The sequence below is a fragment of the Denticeps clupeoides genome, chromosome 15 (assembly GCF_900700375.1).
Source record: "Denticeps clupeoides chromosome 15, fDenClu1.1, whole genome shotgun sequence".
NCBI classification, from domain to species: domain Eukaryota; kingdom Metazoa; phylum Chordata; class Actinopteri; order Clupeiformes; family Denticipitidae; genus Denticeps; species Denticeps clupeoides.
Genome location: NC_041721.1, coordinates 19,839,485 through 19,859,388, shown reverse-complemented (window position 1 = coordinate 19,859,388; position 19,904 = coordinate 19,839,485). Strand labels below are relative to the sequence as shown.

The following is a 19,904-nucleotide window of genomic DNA, read 5'->3' as shown; positions in this document are numbered from 1 at the left end:
TGTCATGTGCGCACCCAGGAACTTCTCAATCTCAACAGCAAATCCAACGATGTGGTCTTCTCTTTGGTCTAGGTGACATTGAGAGTCAGGTTGTTATTCTGGCACCAATCCACCAGATGTTTTATCTCCTCTCTGTAAGCAGACTCATCGTTGTTTGTGATGAGCCCCACTACTTTTGTGTCATCTGCAAATTTGATAAGATAAGATAAGATCAACCTTTATTAGTCCCACAAGTGGGAAATTGCATTTGTCATAGTAGATGATGTGGTTGATGATGTGGTTTGAGCTTTACTGTGCAGCACAGTCGTGTGTCAGCAGAGTGAAAAGCAGTGGGTTGAGCACGCATCCCTGTGGGCCCCTCTAAGGACCTTGGAGGTGTTATTGGGGCTGGTGGTGGCCCGTAATCAGAAAGTTGCCGGTTCTTATTCTGATTAGTCAAGGTGCCACTGAGGTGCCACTGACTAAAGCACCGTCCCCACACACTGCTCCCCGGGCACTTGTCATGGCTGCCCACTGCTCACCCAGGGAGATGGGTTAACATCTGATATCTCTTCATAACATTCTGAAGTATACACAAATTGCCATAATAAAAATGGAAGCATAAAACTTTGTGAAAACAAGTATTTGTGTTTTCTGAAAATTTTTAACCATGACTGTATAAAAGCAAAAAAAATCATTTTAGGGACCATTTGCCATTTTTGATTGTCTTCTCTGTTGCAGTGTAAGTATATAGAATAAAAACTTTATGCATTTCTCACATATAATGGAGATTGTGTGCCAGTCTCTAGTTTATCAATTGTCCAAAGAGGGGAATCAGATTTTTTTCCATTTTATCCAGCTGCCAAGAGCAACGAATATAAATCTGTCAGTGCCCTCTACTGAGAAAAGGCCAGTACTGCATGAAAATGATTAAAATGATTGCCTAAAATGTGTTCAGTTCAGTAATTTAACATTATTCAGTAATTCACATAACAGTTACAGTTGTAGTTGCACTGCACTTCTGGAGGCAGAGATGGAGGAGGGAGACCAGAATTCAAGAATTAGCCTCAGTCAATGCCCTCGAAAGGCTCACCACAGAGGAAAAGAACCATGGTTGGCGCAATAGGCAGCTTGGGTGACTGCCATCTTTAAGATATGCAAGGAATCCAAAAGGAGAGGAACATTACTGAGAACACCACAGCTAGACACTGCTAATACACACACACCTGTATTGTAAAAGGTGATTTCCCAGCATCAGACCGTGACAAGGCAGGTCAACCATTCCACCACCTGAACATTTTCCACAACTGGAAGGACCGTGAGGGTCAGAAGCAGGGGGATGCCCTCAGTGAGAGAAATCTGGGGCCAGCCCAGACCCAGAGGTTGTGTGTGAGGGACATTGAATGGTTCCATACTTGGTGTCCCCAAAGTAATTCACATTAATGACCAAGAGCAAGTCACAATGCATGCAACTGTCAGGATTAATGATAAGAAATACAGGACGATTCTTATCCATCATGCAAATCAATCAAGTAAGCAGGCGTATGATTGGACCCAAATGTATTCTTTAGCAAAGACCCCAAAGATACAACCAATGTCATTAAGAACAAGGGGTCCTTGGAGTGACAGTATGGCTCCCCAGGTGCTTTGTTCTCAGCAGTTTGTCTGAGATTTTATGAAAACGAAGAATCTGTTGCTAGTTCTCCAAGGTGTTTGGACAAACCTACTAGCAAAGTCCTTCAAAAACTGAAAGTGAAGTGATTGTCATTGTGATACACAGCACAGCAAACGGTGCACACAATGAAATGTGCTGCTCGAACCTTCGCGGCTCAGGATTCAGACCTGAAACCTTGCCATTATTAGCACACAAACCCCACGCAGCTCACGCCATGTGTCCAAGAGACCTGAACCGGGTCTCAAAAACAAAATAAAAGTCTTTAGAAAATAAGAACATAAAAGACCCAAGAAAGAAGAAATATACTTATAAATCTAACCATTTAACAGAACTTACCGTTCTTTGTGCAACTTCAAATGTCGAACGAAGTTGGAAGTTGTTGCATCTCCGTCTGTAATCTTCGACCCGCATGTTTTGCATACTGCTATTCATTTTTTGTTGACCACCTCGTAGTTTTTATATCCGAACGAAACTATCTTTGGTATCATTTTGTCTAACTGGCGCGTTATTTGAGAGGTCCACTGCATTGGTGTCAGGATTGCCTGCAGCTGGGCTCCACACCTGACTCCAATCCTGACGCCCCATAAATGCCGGAAGTTTCCGCCCCTTCTAGGTCTCCGGCATTTTCGTGAACTCAGACATGAACTTGACTTCAGTGAGTGAATGTCTTTATGTTTTTGAGTTCTGGCAATTGCCACACGACTACGGGTTAGTTTATGTTCTTTATTTAAGTTAAATTGTTTTCGGCCACCGCGCCATTGTTTATTTGTATTTCTTTATTGTTTGTTATAATAAATCCCCTTCCCAGCATGTTAGACCTCTGCGCTTCCTTCCCCCGTAAGTCCGTAGTCGTGACAGAATGCCGGAGACCCCCCCAAAAGCACAGAGGAGAAGAAACGCAGCGAAGGACGCAGCCCGGCGCGGCAAACGCCAGGGGAGAGACGCGATACCCGTTCTGGTGGAGCGTTTTCTCCCCGAGAAGCCGTGGTACGCGGCACCGCGTGATGACGTCACCCCCGGGAAACTCCGCGAAACCCGGAAGCGACAACGTCGGCGGGTGAGTGGGCGGAGCGAGGACGTTGGCGTCGGCAGCAGCGAGGAAGTGACGTGGGCAGCGAGCGCAGAAGATGCGACCCCCACGATCTTCGCCATGTCGAGCCAAGAACTCTGCGCTCTGCTGGCAAGGCTCCCCGTGGACTGGGACGACACGGACGATGACGAGAGCACGGGAGACGAGAGTTGGGCTCCGCCCATCGCGCCAGTCTGCGATCGTCGCAAGGGGGGTGAGAAGCGACAACGGCGGCGTCCCTCCAGCGAGGAGGTGGGCAGGCTCCAGCCCGAATGGCCAGAGTGCTGTCCCTGGGAGTTCATCGCACCCTGGGTCCAGGATGTCCGCAGGGTGGACGACCCTTGGAGTCACAGGTGGGAGGACACGGATGACGAAAGCGACAATGACGTGGATTTTCGTTGGGCAGTCGGGGCCGGGATGGCTCCACCCAGCGCGCGCGTCCGAGATTGTCGCGACATCCGTGAAGATCCACGTGACTTCCGAGGGTATGAGGTCGACACGGACCAACACGAGGATGACGCCGATTGGGCAGTCGGTGCCGGGATGGCTCCGCCCATCGTGCCCGTCCATGATCGTTGTGAGGTCCGTGGAAACCCACGTCAGTCCCAGAGGTGCGACAACAGTGAGGAGGAGGACAGCGATGCGGGGGTAAGCTGGTGGAACAGGGCGACAGGAGGTCGCCAGCCAGCAACTGCACTGCCGGAACTGCCTCACAGGGAAGATGCCCTCCCAGCTCCAGTCGCCGACCCGCCTTCCCTCTGCTCGGACGTTCACCAGCTGAACGGCAGCGCATCACCAGCGCCCCCGCATGCTGGAGAAGACGTCCACCACCCCCCACGCCACACGCCCACCACCATCTCCAGCAACGTGCCCAGCCCCGTGTGGGACAGCCAAATGGTCCCAGGACCCTTCAGTGGGGCAGCAGACACGGATGAGATCACTACCATCCTCATGTGTCTGACTGGATCAGCATGGGGCTGGAGCACAGCCCTCTGGCAGCAGGGAGAGACCGACAGGAGTTTTCGGGACTTCCAGCAGAGACTGAGGGCGGAGTTTGATCGGCCAGAGCCTGAGCCAGGGATCGAACTCTGCCCCCCCTTGGCACCAGGGCCGTGCAGCGAGAGGGGCTGCATAGTCCCAGAAGGCACCAGCCTGGGGTGCCTGGAACAGTCGCCGGAGGTTCTGGGACAATCTCCCTGCGCGGTGCAGGGGGTGACACAAGACGTGTCAGAGGAGACGTGTGGAGACAGGGCCCACACGTACCCAGATGGATCGGCCCTGATTATTGTGTGCAGGTACGAGGGTCCGGGGCCGCCACGCGGGACCACGCCGGGGAGCCAGGCCGAGGGACCGGGGTCGCCACGCCTGACCACGCCGGGGAGCCAGGCCGAGGGACCGGGGTCGCCACACCTGACCACGCCGGGGAGCCAGGCCGAGGGACCGGGGTCGCCACGCCTGACCACGCCGGGGAGCCAGCCCGAGGGACCGGGTCCTCCAAGGGGAGGATACAGCAGGGCAGGAGCCCTGTGGTTGCCACCGTCCGCCCCGCCGCCTCCACTGATGGTACTGTTGGGGCTCCGAGGACGTAGCCCTTGGAGGGGGGGCTCTGTCAGGATTGCCTGCAGCTGGGCTCCACACCTGACTCCAATCCTGACGCCCCATAAACGCCCCTTCTAGGTCTCCGACATTTTCGTGAACTCAGACATGAACTTGACTTCAGTGAGTGAATGTCTTTATGTTTTTGAGTTCTGGCAATTGCCACACGCCTACGGGTTAGTTTATGTTCTTTATTTAAGTTAAATTGTTTTCGGCCACCGCGCCATTGTTTATTTGTATTTCTTTATTGTTTGTTATAATAAATCCCCTTCCCAGCATGTCAGACCTCTGCGCTTCCTTCCCCCGTAAGTCCGTAGTTGTGACAATTGGTTGTCCTGTAATTTGATTGGATGGATGCTGTTGGCTCAAAACAACGTGAATCTAATTTGATTGGATGTCTTGCCGACAGCAAATACGTGCACAGACGCACATATACACAGACATTGAAAGATACAGAGCGTTCGGTAATAACATACGTTTTAATATTTGGGTTTTCTGGGAAACAGAAAACCTTGTCAAGTCAAAAGGCTCAAGTCCAAGTGAAGTCACGAGTCAATGATGTCCAAGTCGAGTTGCAAGTCTCTTTACATTTTGTCAAAGTCATCAAATTAATGACTCGAGTCTGACTCGAGTCCAAGTCATGTAACTCGAGTCCACACCTCTGGTGATTGGTCTAGCGGGTACAAAAACAGACCTGTAATCAAAATGTTGCTGGTTTGAGCAACCTTTTAAACATCTTATTAAGGTCCCACACACTGCTCCCCAGGTGTCTGCCTACTGCTCAATAAGGATGATTAGTTAAATGCAGAGGACATATTTCGTTATGTGCACTGTGTGCGGTGCTGTTTTACACAATCACTTCACTTACATTACTGTGCAGAAAAAAAGTTATGGTAGTTTATTCTTAGTTTATAGCATTTTTCACACTGGCCCAAAAAGCGTACAGTAGTTCGTATTTGTGCCTGTTTAGATCACCTGTGCGTGTGTTCATAACATAGGTAATATGAATCCGAAAAAAAAATCCCCACTATTGCGTGTTTGGAAATTTGTGTAAATGGTGTGTTACCAAAATGATAACATCTCTCAATAACTTACGTAGTTTTGTATAATTGATAATATCGGATCCTACAAAAGACATTCATGACTTCCTGACTCCTACATTGTTCCAAGTGTAGCTCAATCTGATGAATGCTGTCAAACAGACCCTTGCCTTGCCCAGCTGTACACAGCCATGATCACTGAATGCCTTGGCCTTATCAAGGCATTGTAGAAACTTCAGCATTTAAAAACAGCAACATTTATTTCTTATATAGCCCATAATCACATACACATTTAAGTGGGTATATGTATATACACTCTTGATTTATCTGGATAATATAGATCTGGCTAATACAGTAATATAGAACTTGCTTTTGTAGAATTCATTTATTATTATTATTATTATTAAAAATTTATACAATCGGTCCACCCTAGAAAAGGAACAGCCTAGAAAAGAAAAGAAAGAACAACAGTTAAAAGAAACAGTTTAAAGAAATTATGAAAATAATTCTGAGGCCTACTGTAATAGCCCCCACTATCCGCTGATTCATAACTTGAATTTAAGCTGTGAAGTAACAGTTATTCATTCTCAGAAAACTACAGAAGCATAAGTACCTTGGTAACCAGTGTAAATGTCCAATGATAATGAAGATTGTTGTTGCAGGGGTGGGGGAGCCAAGGAGTTTGGACAAACGCATGTGTGTGGGGTACGGTATCGGCAGGTGGGCGGAGAACACGAATGCTGCCAGAATGCTTTTTTTTCATTTTTTATTACTAGCACAAATATGCACATAGAAGTCAATGACATGACAAATTTTTCATCACTCAAACTAAATGTAAAATCAGGCCAGACAACTGTTACATGGGGCAGTGGTGGCCTAGCGGCTAAAGAAGCGGACCCATAATCAGAAGGTTGCCACCAAGGTGCCACTGAGGAAAGCCCACTGCTCACTAAGGGTGATGGTTAAATGCAGAGGACAAATTTCGTTGTGTGCACCATGTACTTGCTGTGTATCACAATGACAAACTTCACTTTCAGATATTGACAGAAACATCTTATTATTGAGAATGATGAAATACCTGCTGGTATTAACAGTGCTGGTATTAACTGCTCACATAACTCATAGAGGTGAACAATAACCAGGTGTATTTAAAGAAAAGACCGCGCATTCTAATGTAGATACTGACCATTAATAATGATGATGATGTTCAAAATGCTCAGGAAGACTAAAAAATATCACCAATTCACAATCCTCGCCGAGTAAAATTTGGGAATCGGGTCAGGATCGGATGAAGGAGGAGGAGGCGATGCGCGTGACATTGATCAACGTTTCAAACGTTTCACGGACAGACTACCAAACCACGCGAGCAGACGGACGTGTCGTGCGCTCCGCGTGGGAGCGAACGCGTGAACAAGGGGAAAAAATCCCAGCTCTCTTTTGTGAGCCGCCGACAGCGGAAGATGCCCATTGTTGTTACATCACCACTACGGAACCTCCTCTCGCGCGGTTAGGGTGTGCTACCCTACCAGGCTGCTGGCCAGTGAGCCCCCGCGCGTAAGGACGGACGGACGGACAACTGGATGGGTGGATGACATGCGGACGTAGCCTCGGTCTCCTTTGCGGGCGTTTTTCGCGCGAGCAGGGGGCATTGTGACCGCAGCACCGGTCTGTCTGTTGGGGAACAATAGCGGCCGGTGCCGCGTCTCCGTCGCGTGGGCTTCACCGGGGCTCTCTGGGCGGAGATGGAGGATCTGTCGGCGTGAAACAGCCAAAGATGAATTCTGCCGAGGCTGCCGATGAGGCGCTGACCGAGCCGGACGCCGAGGCGTTTTTTAGAACAGGTAGGCTGCTGTAAACTCCATTTAATTTCACCCTGCTTGTGAGATTTATAGATATATACACACACACGCATGTGTTTTTATTCTTTTTTTTTCGCATGGAGCTGGGGCACACCCACTGACTGAAACCATCATTTCTCTATCAGCTCTACGACGCCATTCATCTACACACTGACTCTCACTGCACCCAGAGCCTGTTGATTCTGGTGCTGGTGGATTATTTACTCCCACTACTGACCTTTGACACTGACCCACTTATTGACCCCCACTCTACATTCATGAGACAAAGCTCCTTCATCACAAGCTACCTTCTATGTGTGTGAGAGAGATGCTCTGTATGTAGATGTGCACCCACATCACCTATGTGTGTGTGTTCATGTAGATCGGGTGACTCCGCTGTTCCTTGTTATGCAGCAGGTAGTTCCTTTCATCCCCCCACGGCGACCCCAGCTCATCACCATTGGCCACCCTACAGAACACAGTAAATACGATCTAATTCCCTGTTTACACGTCAGGATTCCACCCTGCTTGCTGTGTGCTGGATTAGCCGACTGGCGGCAGGAGGTGCAGCCTGGCACAGAGTCCACAGGACTGGTTGGTTCCTGTGGACATACTGACACAGGAGGCAAATGTGCTCACCGCTGTCAGTGTAAATGCATGTTTTCCTCTCTTTGGGCTGTGATGTGCTAGCCTGGCAGCACGGGGGTGTCTCTGCAGACTGGACCATGGTTCTGGAGTGTTGCAGAACGCTTCCATATGTGCTTGTGTCTGTTTTGTAGCATGCAGGGCAGCTGAACTCTCTGATGGCACCATGATTTAATGCGTGCTCTGCGTTGCTGTGGATACCAACTCCACCTGCCAGCCTGGCGTGTTTTTACGGCACACGTGGGAATTAATATATCAATCCTGACTAAGTCTATCAATAAAAACTTCTGAGTAACTAACTAGGCTGTCTGTCTAAAGATTTTGCACAATGTTCATAAAAATATCTGTGAAAGGAGTATCCCCCTCTCTGTCAGGAGTAGTCTGATGGAAGCACCCTGAAGGGGACAGTGCACCCCACGCCATGTCAGCAGTGTTCATAGGTTTGGAGCTGAGGCTGGGGTGATTCACAGTACTTAACAGCGTTCTCTACTTGCAGACCTTGGCACTTTTGAGGGCACCACATGTGGCACTACTTGTAGTTGAGACTACATGATTCTAAGCACAGTTTTGAAATTGTTGGTCAACAAGTGGAAGACATGGAAAATCAGAGCACTACAGACACACCATCGCCTACTTTTGTACATTATATGGTCAGTTCAAAGTGTAGATTGACCTTCCCATTCTGCTAAACAAAGACCATGTCACAACCCAGACAGACTCTGAGGCTCTGTTCCAGGGTTTGCTGGACCACTACAAACGCTGCAGATTTCAGCAGAAATTATAGTAATTTCCAAAATGACTATTGAATGGCGTGCTTCTTAGCAAAGCAGATGCAAGGTAATATTAGCATTTGTGCTCATCTGAGTAGATTACACACTGCATTAAGAGACACTGAGCAGACACAAAGAGGCTTCAGTTCTTAAAGTTGTTTTTTAATTGCATTTTTATGAATTTTGTCATTGTCTATCCACCTCAGCACCTCTTTGCTGTAAATCTCTTGAAGTATTTCTCATAAGTCACTACAGTTATAATTTGTGTGTGTATTATCCTATTCCAATGCATGTTAGAATGGAACAGAGATGGAAGAAGAAGGGCCACACCAGCATTTATTGTGTAATTGTGAGTTTCCTCATTGTGATGAATTGTGGATATTATTTGGAAGTTATGAGGTTTATTTGTTCAGCCTGGTCTGAATGCTGAATGACAGAACAGCTCTTTTCTTAGTGTCTTATAACAAAGGGATTTCAGGAGAATTGTTGCTGCCTGCCATGTCTGGAGGCTGAGGACAGATTGAAACGGAGGAGCTGGAGCTGCAGCACTGCTAGTGCTGCACAAAAAAATTAAACACTTGGCTGATGGCCTGAGAGCAATTCTTTCATTTTAATTTATATTGTGCATATCTAAAGCTTCCCTTTCTGTTAATATGGTACACCCAAACTCTGGCTGTCTACACAGGAAGTGCCAAGTGTTCAATTTCCTGCTTCTCATGTTTGAATTTGTGTGCAGCTTCCTGAGAACAAGCTCAGCATTGCCTAATGAATGATGGCAGCCTTCCCAGTGGGGCAGTGGTGGCCTAGCAGGTAAGGAAACGGACCTGTAATCAGAAGGATGGTGGTTCGAATCCTGAACCGCTAAGGTGCCACTGAGGTGTCACGCCAAGTACTGTCCCCGCACACTTCTTCCAAGGTGCCTTTCATGGCTGCCCACTGCTCCCTTGGGATGGGTTCAATGCAGAGGCCACATTTCACAGTGTGCATATGGTGGTGTGGTGTGTCACACATGACAACTAATCCCTTTCACTAATTTTTCACTCACTGTCTGAAACTGCTCCTGATTTATAACTAGCATTACCCACCTCACACTTCCAGATACATGTTGTTTAAACTGTGGATTAATTTCTTAGTAGGATTAAATTATTAGTCTATTAGCAACTAACCAACTCTCCTCATTTGAGGTGATGTGTAAAATGCTGTTTAGAGGTGTGAATCACAGATTCATGGAGATAATGAGCAGGGAAGCACAATCCATGGAATAACATTCTCCTCCAATTCCATCTGAACAAAGACAAGACAGCTCAGGGCACACTATGAACTTCTGTTAACAATTGTGTATAATTTGTGTATGATTACAGTTTTTTTATATAGCCTTTATCATAACTATTAAAATACATTACTATGCCAATCTACAAGACCACAACATAGTTGGCCTAGAAATTTAACTATATTGCAGACTGAAATTCAATAATTCAATTAATCCCATAATTCACTGCATGGATATTTTTCAGAACATTGGTGTTAAAGTTCTCTGGTGCGCTGGTATAATTTTTGATGGATCCAAACCATGAATGGAGATAAAGGGCAGTTGTGCTGAACTGAGCTTGTACCATGCTGTGGAAAGGGACATTAACAGGCAGGAAAGTTTACAGCTGTGTGATACCATAGAAATAGGAATTGTGTTCACTGGTCAAGCATGCAAAATACACATATGCACATCCCCCATGTTTGTGTAGATGTGTGTACAACACACACATTACATACATAGATAATCAGACTATAGAATGTGATCTGGTGGACATCGTGCCCTAGTAGCCAGATGTGTGAAACAGGATTACAGAGTGGAGGATTACACCACTGCAGCCCACCCAGCAGATGGATTTCATCACGGCCTGCTGCTCTGTAGTGTCAGTGTGTCACTGTGTCACGACCTGTGTGAACACCTTCAGTTAACACCATCATACACACTCTCTCTCTCTTTAGTGCCACCCATGTCACTGAGCTCCCTCAGAAACGATGGGATTAAAGCAACCGATGTGCTGAATGTACTGAGGGAGAAGGTCGCGTTTGTCTCAGGTGAGTATTAGGTGTTTCTCCTCACTCCTTGGACTAACACACCCAGAAAATGTGGTTGGGAGATGACTTTCTCATGAACACATATATTCAAGTGGAAACAATCTGGCCTAGTCTGCTGTAAGCATTTGCCATTTATTTCCCATTTAATAATTATCCATAAAATGAAGTGCGCCCTGTGGTGAGAATGACCATTATTCACAGTAGAGGAAATACTACAGAGAAAACATTCCAAACATACCTTCCAGATGACAATGTTTCAAGTTCCTTTAGCAATTGAGTTTGCATTCATTATTGGCACAATTAAACTGCATCTATGTATCTAGAGCAATCAGCATCACTGATCACTGCTGTTCAATAGATTTCTTTTAGCAAACCCGTTATATAAATATCTGCAGAGCTCACTGGGATCTCAAAGGGAAAGTATGAAATGCTCTGTTGAGCGCATGGACCACATAGATGGATCCATCTGCCAAAACCAACCCAGTTGGTGAAGCAAATGAGAAATTCTGTATAGATCTGACCATCCCATGTAACAGGACTCCATAGGCAGACATAGGCAGTGGTGAAGTGGTGGGGAAGGAAGGAAGCGGCCCCAATTTGAATCCCGATCCGCCAAGGTGCCACAGAGCAAAGCACCGTACCCACACACTGCTCCTGTCATGGCTGCCCACTTCTCACTAAGGGTGATGGGTTAAAAGTAGAGAACACATTTTGTTGTGTGCACAGTGTGCTGTGCTGTGTATCACAATGACAATCGCTTCACTTTTTTGCCACTATATGCCACACAAGCAAAGCTCAGTTCAGTAACAGGTATTGTGTCACCATTGAAATTTTGGCCTTACCCCACCTGACAAAAATCCCATTCACCAAATGATCAACGATATCAAATTTAACAAAAATTAAAGAAGAAAATTGAAATAACAATTATCATTTCAGACTGATGATTTGTTTGCCTGTTACTGAAAGGCAGCGGAGAAAGGGGACACTTTACCAGTACATTTATCACTGCATGTAATGTGTGTCTGGGTGGTTCTTCTGTACTCCTTCTGGTCTCTCTCCTGCAGGGTGGGGACTCATTCAACCCACAACACAGGCACAAAATTAGGACACCGCATTAAATAAGCAGCTCTTTATTAAGAACTGTTCCAGTCATGGTTTTATGTATTACTGGAGAGAAAGTGACTTAATTTCAATTAATCAACAAAAATTAGATTTCTTACACACAAAAAACATGTTCTTTAATTGAGGGAAAAGTTAGGACACCCAACCTGTTAATAAATAGTGCTGTGCCCATTGGCTGATATAACTACAAGTTTTCTGTTCTGGTATCCAAGTAATTCAATTTTAGACTCATTTGTTTTAAGAGTCAAAGAACATTATTCCAGAAGGCATGGTATTGGTCTACGTTTGCTCTGGCAAACTTCAGTTTGTCTCTTAGAGAGCAAAAGGTTCCACCTTGCACACCTCCCATGAAAGTCAAACTGGTGCAGCCTCTTTCTTATAGTAGAGACATGCACTTTCACACCGACAGTAGCCAGAGCATTCTGTAGTTCTTGTGATGACATTTAGGATTTTTGATGGCATCTTACGGTCAGCTCTGGGGGTGAATTTGCTTGGATGGCCAGACCTGGGCATGGTAGCAGTTGTTTTGAATGTTCTCCAATTGTAAACAATTTTCCGGATGGGAAATTGATGGCAAATTCTTTTGAGAGTCCAGTCAAGCCCTGCCCTACATGATTTCTGATTGGTTTAGAGTACATGGTCCTAATATGTGTCTGATGCGGGAACCATTGGGAGTTTACGGAGTGGACTCCGATTTTATTAGTCACAAATTAGATTGCAACAAGAGTTGGTCACACTCATATGACCTGCATGTGCTTCACCACACTTCTCTCAACAGGTGAGGATGTGTCTGTCAACAAAAACCAGCATGAATAAAGATGCTTTTTTTTGTCTCTGGCCTTTCTCAATAAAATAAACTAGTTCACATACATTTTATTACACTTAAGATGTGGGCAGGTATTTGATTCAAGACCTATTTTAATGGAAAAGTGGGTGTAAAGAGAATTTGCCTTAATATGCAGTTCTGTGTGGAGTACACACAATGGCTGTGCTTAATACATTTTTTACCTCCAGGGGGGAGAGACAAGCGAGGAGGACCCATCCTGACCTTTCCTGCCAGGAGCAACCATGATCGAATAAAACAGGAAGACCTTCGTCGGTTGGTGACCTATCTCTCCACTGTACCCAGGTAACATATAAGAAGCTGTATGGAGTTTGGATGACACTGAGGATGACCCCACTCACGCCTCACACAAAGTTGTCTAGCAAACAAGCAGATTCACAAGCAATTATTATCATAGTTACTGGGTACTAATACTGGTAACTGGGTACTGGCTGTGACTTATGTCCGGGCAGTTTTTTTTTTTTTTTTTGCATTTATTGGAGAGTTGTGTTCTCTCTGTGTAGGTCTATGTAGGCTTTTGTTCTTTGCAGTGTTCTATACTTTCTTTTATGTTCTCTGTAGCTATTTGCTTATGGAGAAGCATTCATTGTGTACTGCACCACCTGTAATGACTATAAAGCTACTGTTATAATTATTGCCCTAATTTACTAAATAAGTCATAAATTGTCACACAGAACTCCTTGTTCTGGTGCATCTCTTTTAATCTGAGTTGTTCCTGTTCACCTGACAGTGAGGATGTGAGCAAGCGAGGCTTCACTGTGATCATCGACATGCGTGGCTCCAAGTGGGATCTGATTAAGCCTTTGCTGAAGACACTGCAGGAGGCATTTCCTGCTGAGATCTGCATCGCACTCATTATCAAACCTGACAATTTCTGGCAGAAACAGAAGACCAATTTTGGCAGCGCTAAGTTTACATTTGAGGCAAGTGCAATTGAATGGGCTCTTGCCAACAGAAAACCAGTTTCCTCCTCATGCACAAACCAGTGCAGTGTGGAACCATGTGCTGAAATCACTGTATAGGCATCAGAACTGCAAGTTTTTAACCCACACACGTGATCCAACTGTGTGATTGAGGTGTTCTTGGTCTTTTAATATATTTTTGATGGTTGGTTCTCTGTTGGTGAGACTTTTCTAGAATTTTCAGTTATGGCTAGTGATCCAGAGATCATAATCACTGTAACATTCAGGATCATTAAATGTTTCATAACTTTGAAATATACATTCATGGTTCTCCTCTGTGCCCCTCAGACCAGCATGGTATCTGTTGAGGGTTTGAGTAAAGTGGTGGACCCATCACAGCTGACGGCTGACCTGGAAGGCTCGCTGGAGTACGACCATGTGGAGTGGACTGAGCTCAGGGTGTCCCTGGAGGAGTTCACCGGTGGCGCCTTGCACCTGTTGTCCCGCCTGGAGGATCTGCAGGAGGTGCTGTCTCGCCAGGACCTCCCCCCAGATGCAGAGGAGACACGGCGACTCCTGGAAGAACATGTTCGGCTCAGGAAGACCATCACAAAGGCGCCAGTTGATGAGCTGGACCAGGAGGGGCAAAAATTGCTGCAGAGGATCCGGGACGGGGGTGACGGACGTTTGTCTGGAGGACCGGATTTCCAAAGCCTTGCCCCCAAGGTCTCTGCCTTGCTGGACAGACTACAGACAACTCGGCAGCACTTGCACCAGTCTTGGCACATGCGCAAACAACAGCTGGACCAGTGCTTCCAGCTACGGCTCTATGAGCAGGATGCTGAGAAGGTGAGATTAAACACAAGTTGTGGCATTGAGGTTCTTGCTAGTGGACACACTGTGAGTCTGGTACTACTGGGAGGTCCTAGTTTGGTCGGTTTGGATTGCATTTTCAAGTGTGTAACTGGGTGTGTAAAACCTGTTGAAATGATTCCATAAGCAACTGCAGACATGTTAACCTGCCCAGACCTAATATAATCATCTTTAAGTTGGGTCATAGAAACACCTTGACTTGAATGAAAGAAGAATTTTGCTCTAGACTGACAAGTGAGAAGTGGCCATGTAGGGATCTCTATGGAGATATACTCAAACCTGGATGGATGTTTTCTGCATAAATGTATTTTTAAACGTTGTGAGTCATCAAGGTATTTTAGTAGGTAACTTTACTGAAGATTCTTAATAATGTTCCTTTATTGCTACTTTATTGTTCCTTTAATGTTCCTTTATTGTTCCTTTAATGTTCCTTTATTGCTACTTCTGGTTCATAGGCGAGTGTGTTACCCACTAGGCTATTACCACCCTAAATACTTAGAAAGAAGCACAAAAAATATGAACTCGAGCTTGTTGACACATATAAAAATGACCATTCCCACGAGTAGCAGGTAAAGGCTAATTAGATGTAGGGCTTTGGAAGACATGTAAGAGTGACATTCCACTAAACCTCACCACCACCACCCTGCTGGATGGGCCTCAGGAAACAACCTGGATGGATGTTTTCTGCATAAATTTATTTTTAAACGTTGTGAGTCATCAAGGTATTTTAGTAGGTAACTTTACTGAAGATTCTTAATAATGTTCCTTTATTGCTACTTTATTGTTTTTTTTTTGCTTGTCATTTTTTATTGTCTATTTATAATGCCATTGTTGATATAATCATATATCAGATTTTGTAAAAACCAGAACATGAAACATTTTCTGTCTGAATTCTTTCATCTTAGCGGTGCATGATGAATTGTACTTTACACTAAAAAGATTTACTGTGAACAGTGACCACAGACTGCAACAAGCGACTATGAGAATGAAGCATAAATGAGTGTGAGCAATACATGACATGGTAACTCCCCAGTTGCTTTTTTCCTTAGGTGCACCAAATTTTCAATGGCATCACATTTAACCACTCAGAATTTTTATCACTGTGCATATTGGCAATATTGATTTGATGGCACGGAGCAAGAGAGGAGACAGAGGACCCAGGTTTAGAACTGAACACACTCTTTATTTTATTTTTCACAAAATTCAAACAAAAAGATTTGGGACAAAATACTACAATTCTTAACAGGTTAGGCCAGACACTCTTAGATGGGAGAGGCTGCCATAAAAAAAAGAGGTGGAGCTTGTGATGATACCCCTGTGAGAATTCAGGTAACGCTGATCGGGGTTGATACTGTGCAGTGACAGCGCTGGTGTAGGGTGTCACAATTGAGTTGTAAATAATTAAATAACAATCTGGTTAACATAACTTTCTTTATTTGAAGCACAATTCTACAAGACAAGGTAACTTACTGAAAACGTGCTGGTTCTTTAAGTGCTGTACTGAGCTGAAATTAAAAGAAGTGCAAGGCTTGAGGGCTTGAACTTGATTATCATCTTGGCCTGATGATCTGTTTGCTGCTGCCTTTGCTGAAAGGCAGTGGGAAAGGGGACACTTGGCCAGTACATTTATCACTGCATGTAATGTGTTTTATAGATTGTGCCTTTTCAGTGTTTAATGTCTATCATTTTAATTGGGCTCGGTATAGTTGTTTTTGGCGACCTGTTTTAATTTTAGTTTCAGTATAGTCTTTGCGTCAAGCTGTCATTTTAGTTATTAATACTGAGAATTTTAATACAATTTTACTCAATGAAAATGTCATTTTACTCTCTATTTCTCTATTTAACCCAGTGGAAAAGTGGAAAAAACCCAACATAGTATAGAGCAGACAAAAGCAGCATTTTTCTTTTAGTCAAACTCATTTCATAATTAAAGGAATGTTACCTTTTTATTATATTATTCAGGGTTGGTGTACTATCGAATCATGCTCCCGAGACTTTCTACGCATGTGCAGTTCCACAGGCTTGGGATTTGTAAGGTTGATCTACACATAAAAACGATGATTTACCTTGGTTTACATACGCTAGTGCACGTTTAGACTTAGGGTTTGGGTCAGGTGGTTGATTGACGCTACTTTAGCCTAGTAGCTTGAAGTTGCTTGACTGGACAGAGCCCTTGGCAGTGGTAAATTCCACTGCTAGTGTAGATTTAATCAAAAGAAACTGAATTCTTTTATTTAAATAATCCAATTGCAAATGTAAACAAAAAATCATTTACATTCACAGCATTTATCGGACGCCCTTATCCAGAGTGACAGGGACAGTCCCCCTGGAGCAACTTAGGGTTAAGTGTCTTGCTCAGGGACACAATGGTAGTAAGTGGGATTTGAACCTGGGTCTTCTGGTTCATAGGCGAGTGTGTTACCCACTAGGCTATTACCACTTTAAATACTTGTTGACACATATAAAAATTCCCACGAGTAGCAGGTAAAGGCTAATTAGATGGAGGGCTTTTGAAGACATGTAAGAGTGACATTCCACTAAACCTCACCATCACCACCCTGCTGGATGGGCCTCAGGAATGTGGCCAATTCATTATTAGTGTTGTTATTATTAATTGCTCAGACTTGAGGAAGAAAATATTTGATACATGGTACAGATAATTCAATAAAATTATTTAGCCTATTAGGAGAGAGGGATATAATGTGAGAATACTACTGAACAGGTGTTGTCAGTGAACAGGCTGTAAAATTTTTGGCTACAGACACACAGACATTTTAGGCTACATTGATCTCAACCTTGAAATTAAAGGTCCATTTTCCTTGGCTGTTCATTGCATATACATATGCATATGCTTGTTTATTAGCCCAGCTTTAACATAATAATTCCACGGAAAGCGGCACGTCATTTGAAGCACAGAAATGACATTGACTGTCTGTCCTATGCTGGCCACATTCAGTGTACAAAAGATGTAGTGCAGATGGTTAAGGAGTATGGTGATTAACCTTACATTTACATTTAGAGCATTTATCAGACACCCTTATCAAGAGAGACTTACACTAAGTAGTTACAGGGACAGTCTTCCAGGAGCAACTTAGGGTTAATTGTCTTGCTCAGGGACACAATGGTAGTGAGTGGGATTTGAACCTGGGTCTTCTGGTTCATAGGCATGTGTGTTACCACTAGGCTACTATCACCCTGCCCAGCCTTGGCTGGTGCACTTCTCTGTAGGGACTCTCATTGTTTGTTTAGGTCCAGTGGTGTCCAGATGCCAGCTGTTAATGATGGGGTGATGAAGGGGGATTTTTGCTTTGGAGAAGATAAAAAAACATCTCAAGAAATCTACCTTGCTTACATTCACAGGGTGGCCTCTGGTGTTCAGAACACACAATGATCGACAAAATACACCAACTGGGTGGTGGGGGGCTGATAGTGGCTAGACTGCAGAACCTTTGACCCTGTGTGTGTGGATGTAAATTTGACCACCTGCACTCATGATGGCATTGACCTCTCACAGAAAGATAAAGTGCTAGAATTGTTGAGGAATTATTTTGGGTTGGCATCCCACTCTGGGTGAGTGTCCCAGGATACTCTCTAGCAGTCGCAACTCTGAATGAGGGTTTGAGGAACATTACAAATAGTTTAAATAATTTCCCCAACACTCTGTCTGACCAAGCATCTGGGGAGTGTGTTGAACAAAACAAGCTTGATCAAAGAAAGACACATCTCATGATTCACAGGAATTAAATATCATTGCATACCTCCAGAGGTTTAGTTGTGTTCATGCCTCAATGGATCAGAGCTGATGGGTCAATAAGAGGGGGGCAGAGACAATATTGTTAGGTGGTTTTAATATTGTGGCTGTTTGGTAAATGTTATCTTGATTTTATCCCTCTGTCTCTTGCTTCCACTTGCCAGATGTTTGAGTGGATCAGTCACAACAGAGAGCTTTTTCTGCAGAACCACACTGAGATTGGAATGAGCTACCAGCATGCATCGGACCTGCAAACTCAGCATGACCACTTTGCTATGAACTCAATGGTATGTTTCACCAGCACAATGCATTTAACTACTGTGTACTCTGTGAGTGCCTGCATCTGAAGAGATTTGTCCCATTTCAGCTGCATGTTTCACCTCCAATTATCAAACAGGTTATATATCTAGTACCTAGTACCTGAGGTGTTAACTTCATAGCTGCTAGACTTGTCTCTAGGTACCATGCAGTTAACAAAAAAGGACCACAAATGCAGGCCATATATTATCAAGAACCATGGAACAAATCTCACTCACCCTAACAGCTCTGGGTTGTTTTGTGTAGCACATTTAAAAATTGCTAGTATCAGATTTGCTTGTGTTATTATCCCATCAAATAGGTCTTAATGTGACGTTTTTGTATTGTCCTGTCAGAATGCATATGTAAACATAACGCGCATCATCTCTGTGGCAACGCGTCTGTGTGAGTCCGGGCATTACGCATCAGACCAAATCCAGGAAATCTCTGCCCAGCTTGACCTGGAGTGGAAAAGCTTTGCAGCTGCACTTGAGGAGCGCAGTGCCATCCTCGCCATGAGCTCCACTTTCAGGCAGATAGCAGAGCAGGTCAGTTCATCTTTTCAATAAACTGTTTTCATATTAGAGGTGGGCATCTTAATCTATATTAATCTCACTGTAATCTTGGAATTAATCTAGATTAATCTATATTTTAGATGAATCTACATTAATCTAGATTAAAATGTCTCATTTGAATTCTGCCGAAGGCATTCAGAATATGTGTGCTACCCAAATAATGACTAAAAGTAAGTCTTTGAGAACGGGTTTCTCAAGCCAGGTGGCGCATTAGACCAGGGGCTCATCTCCTGTTTCCAAAATGCATCACAAACTGCTTGAGAAAGCTGTTCTACTATGATAATTGGTGATGAAAATAAATTATGTTCAATAAGATGTACTTGTGTTTACCAACTGTTTATTCAGTTAAATAGCTGCATCCATGTTACCACGTCACGTTTGATGTGGTAATTTCACAGTTCAAAGACTCGTTCTCGCCCCCTACAGTGCAATTCGGCTAGGTATACATCCGCGCTAAAATATCAAGGTGAAAGTCATCATAGTGTAGTGGTTCTTCTTCTGCGTTGTGTAACTTTTTGATTCCGTTTCTTGAACCACAAATGATGAGCTGACACCCAAGAGATTTTCTGTGCAAAGTGTATTCTGTACAAAAAGCAAGGTCACGTCAGAACATCGCGTCACACATCACGTCTTTCTGCACCTCTCTCTACAATATACAGTATTAAAAGAACATAAAAATATTCACAAAATAACACACATGCAAAATATTCCTAAAATGTACATAAATTAAAATGAAAGAAATAACTTTTTGCACACAAACCCCACGCACTTCTCACAACTCACGCCATGTGTCCAAGAGAACTAAACCGGGTCTCAAAAACAAAATAAAAGTCTTTAGAAAATAAGAAA

The 19,904-nt window shown here is 44.3% G+C and overlaps 1 protein-coding gene across 2 annotated transcripts in view; it reads left to right on the top strand.

Annotated features, from left to right (window-relative positions):
- The first annotated feature begins 6,650 nt into the window (after nucleotides 1–6,650).
- kalrnb (kalirin RhoGEF kinase b) overlaps nucleotides 6,651–19,904 on the top strand; it is a 58,275-nt gene continuing 45,021 nt past the window's right edge. Inside the window, exons 1-7 of one of the 2 annotated variants that reach the window (XM_028953974.1) lie at nucleotides 6,651–7,200; nucleotides 10,599–10,691; nucleotides 12,828–12,942; nucleotides 13,388–13,580; nucleotides 13,908–14,408; nucleotides 18,348–18,470; nucleotides 18,837–19,028. In XM_028953974.1, the coding sequence (XP_028809807.1) occupies nucleotides 7,134–7,200; nucleotides 10,599–10,691; nucleotides 12,828–12,942; nucleotides 13,388–13,580; nucleotides 13,908–14,408; nucleotides 18,348–18,470; nucleotides 18,837–19,028 (1,284 nt within the window). In that variant the 5' untranslated portion in view covers nucleotides 6,651–7,133. The remainder of the gene's footprint in view (nucleotides 7,201–10,598; nucleotides 10,692–12,827; nucleotides 12,943–13,387; nucleotides 13,581–13,907; nucleotides 14,409–18,347; nucleotides 18,471–18,836; nucleotides 19,029–19,904) is intronic. The other variant, XM_028953973.1, reaches the window with a different exon arrangement.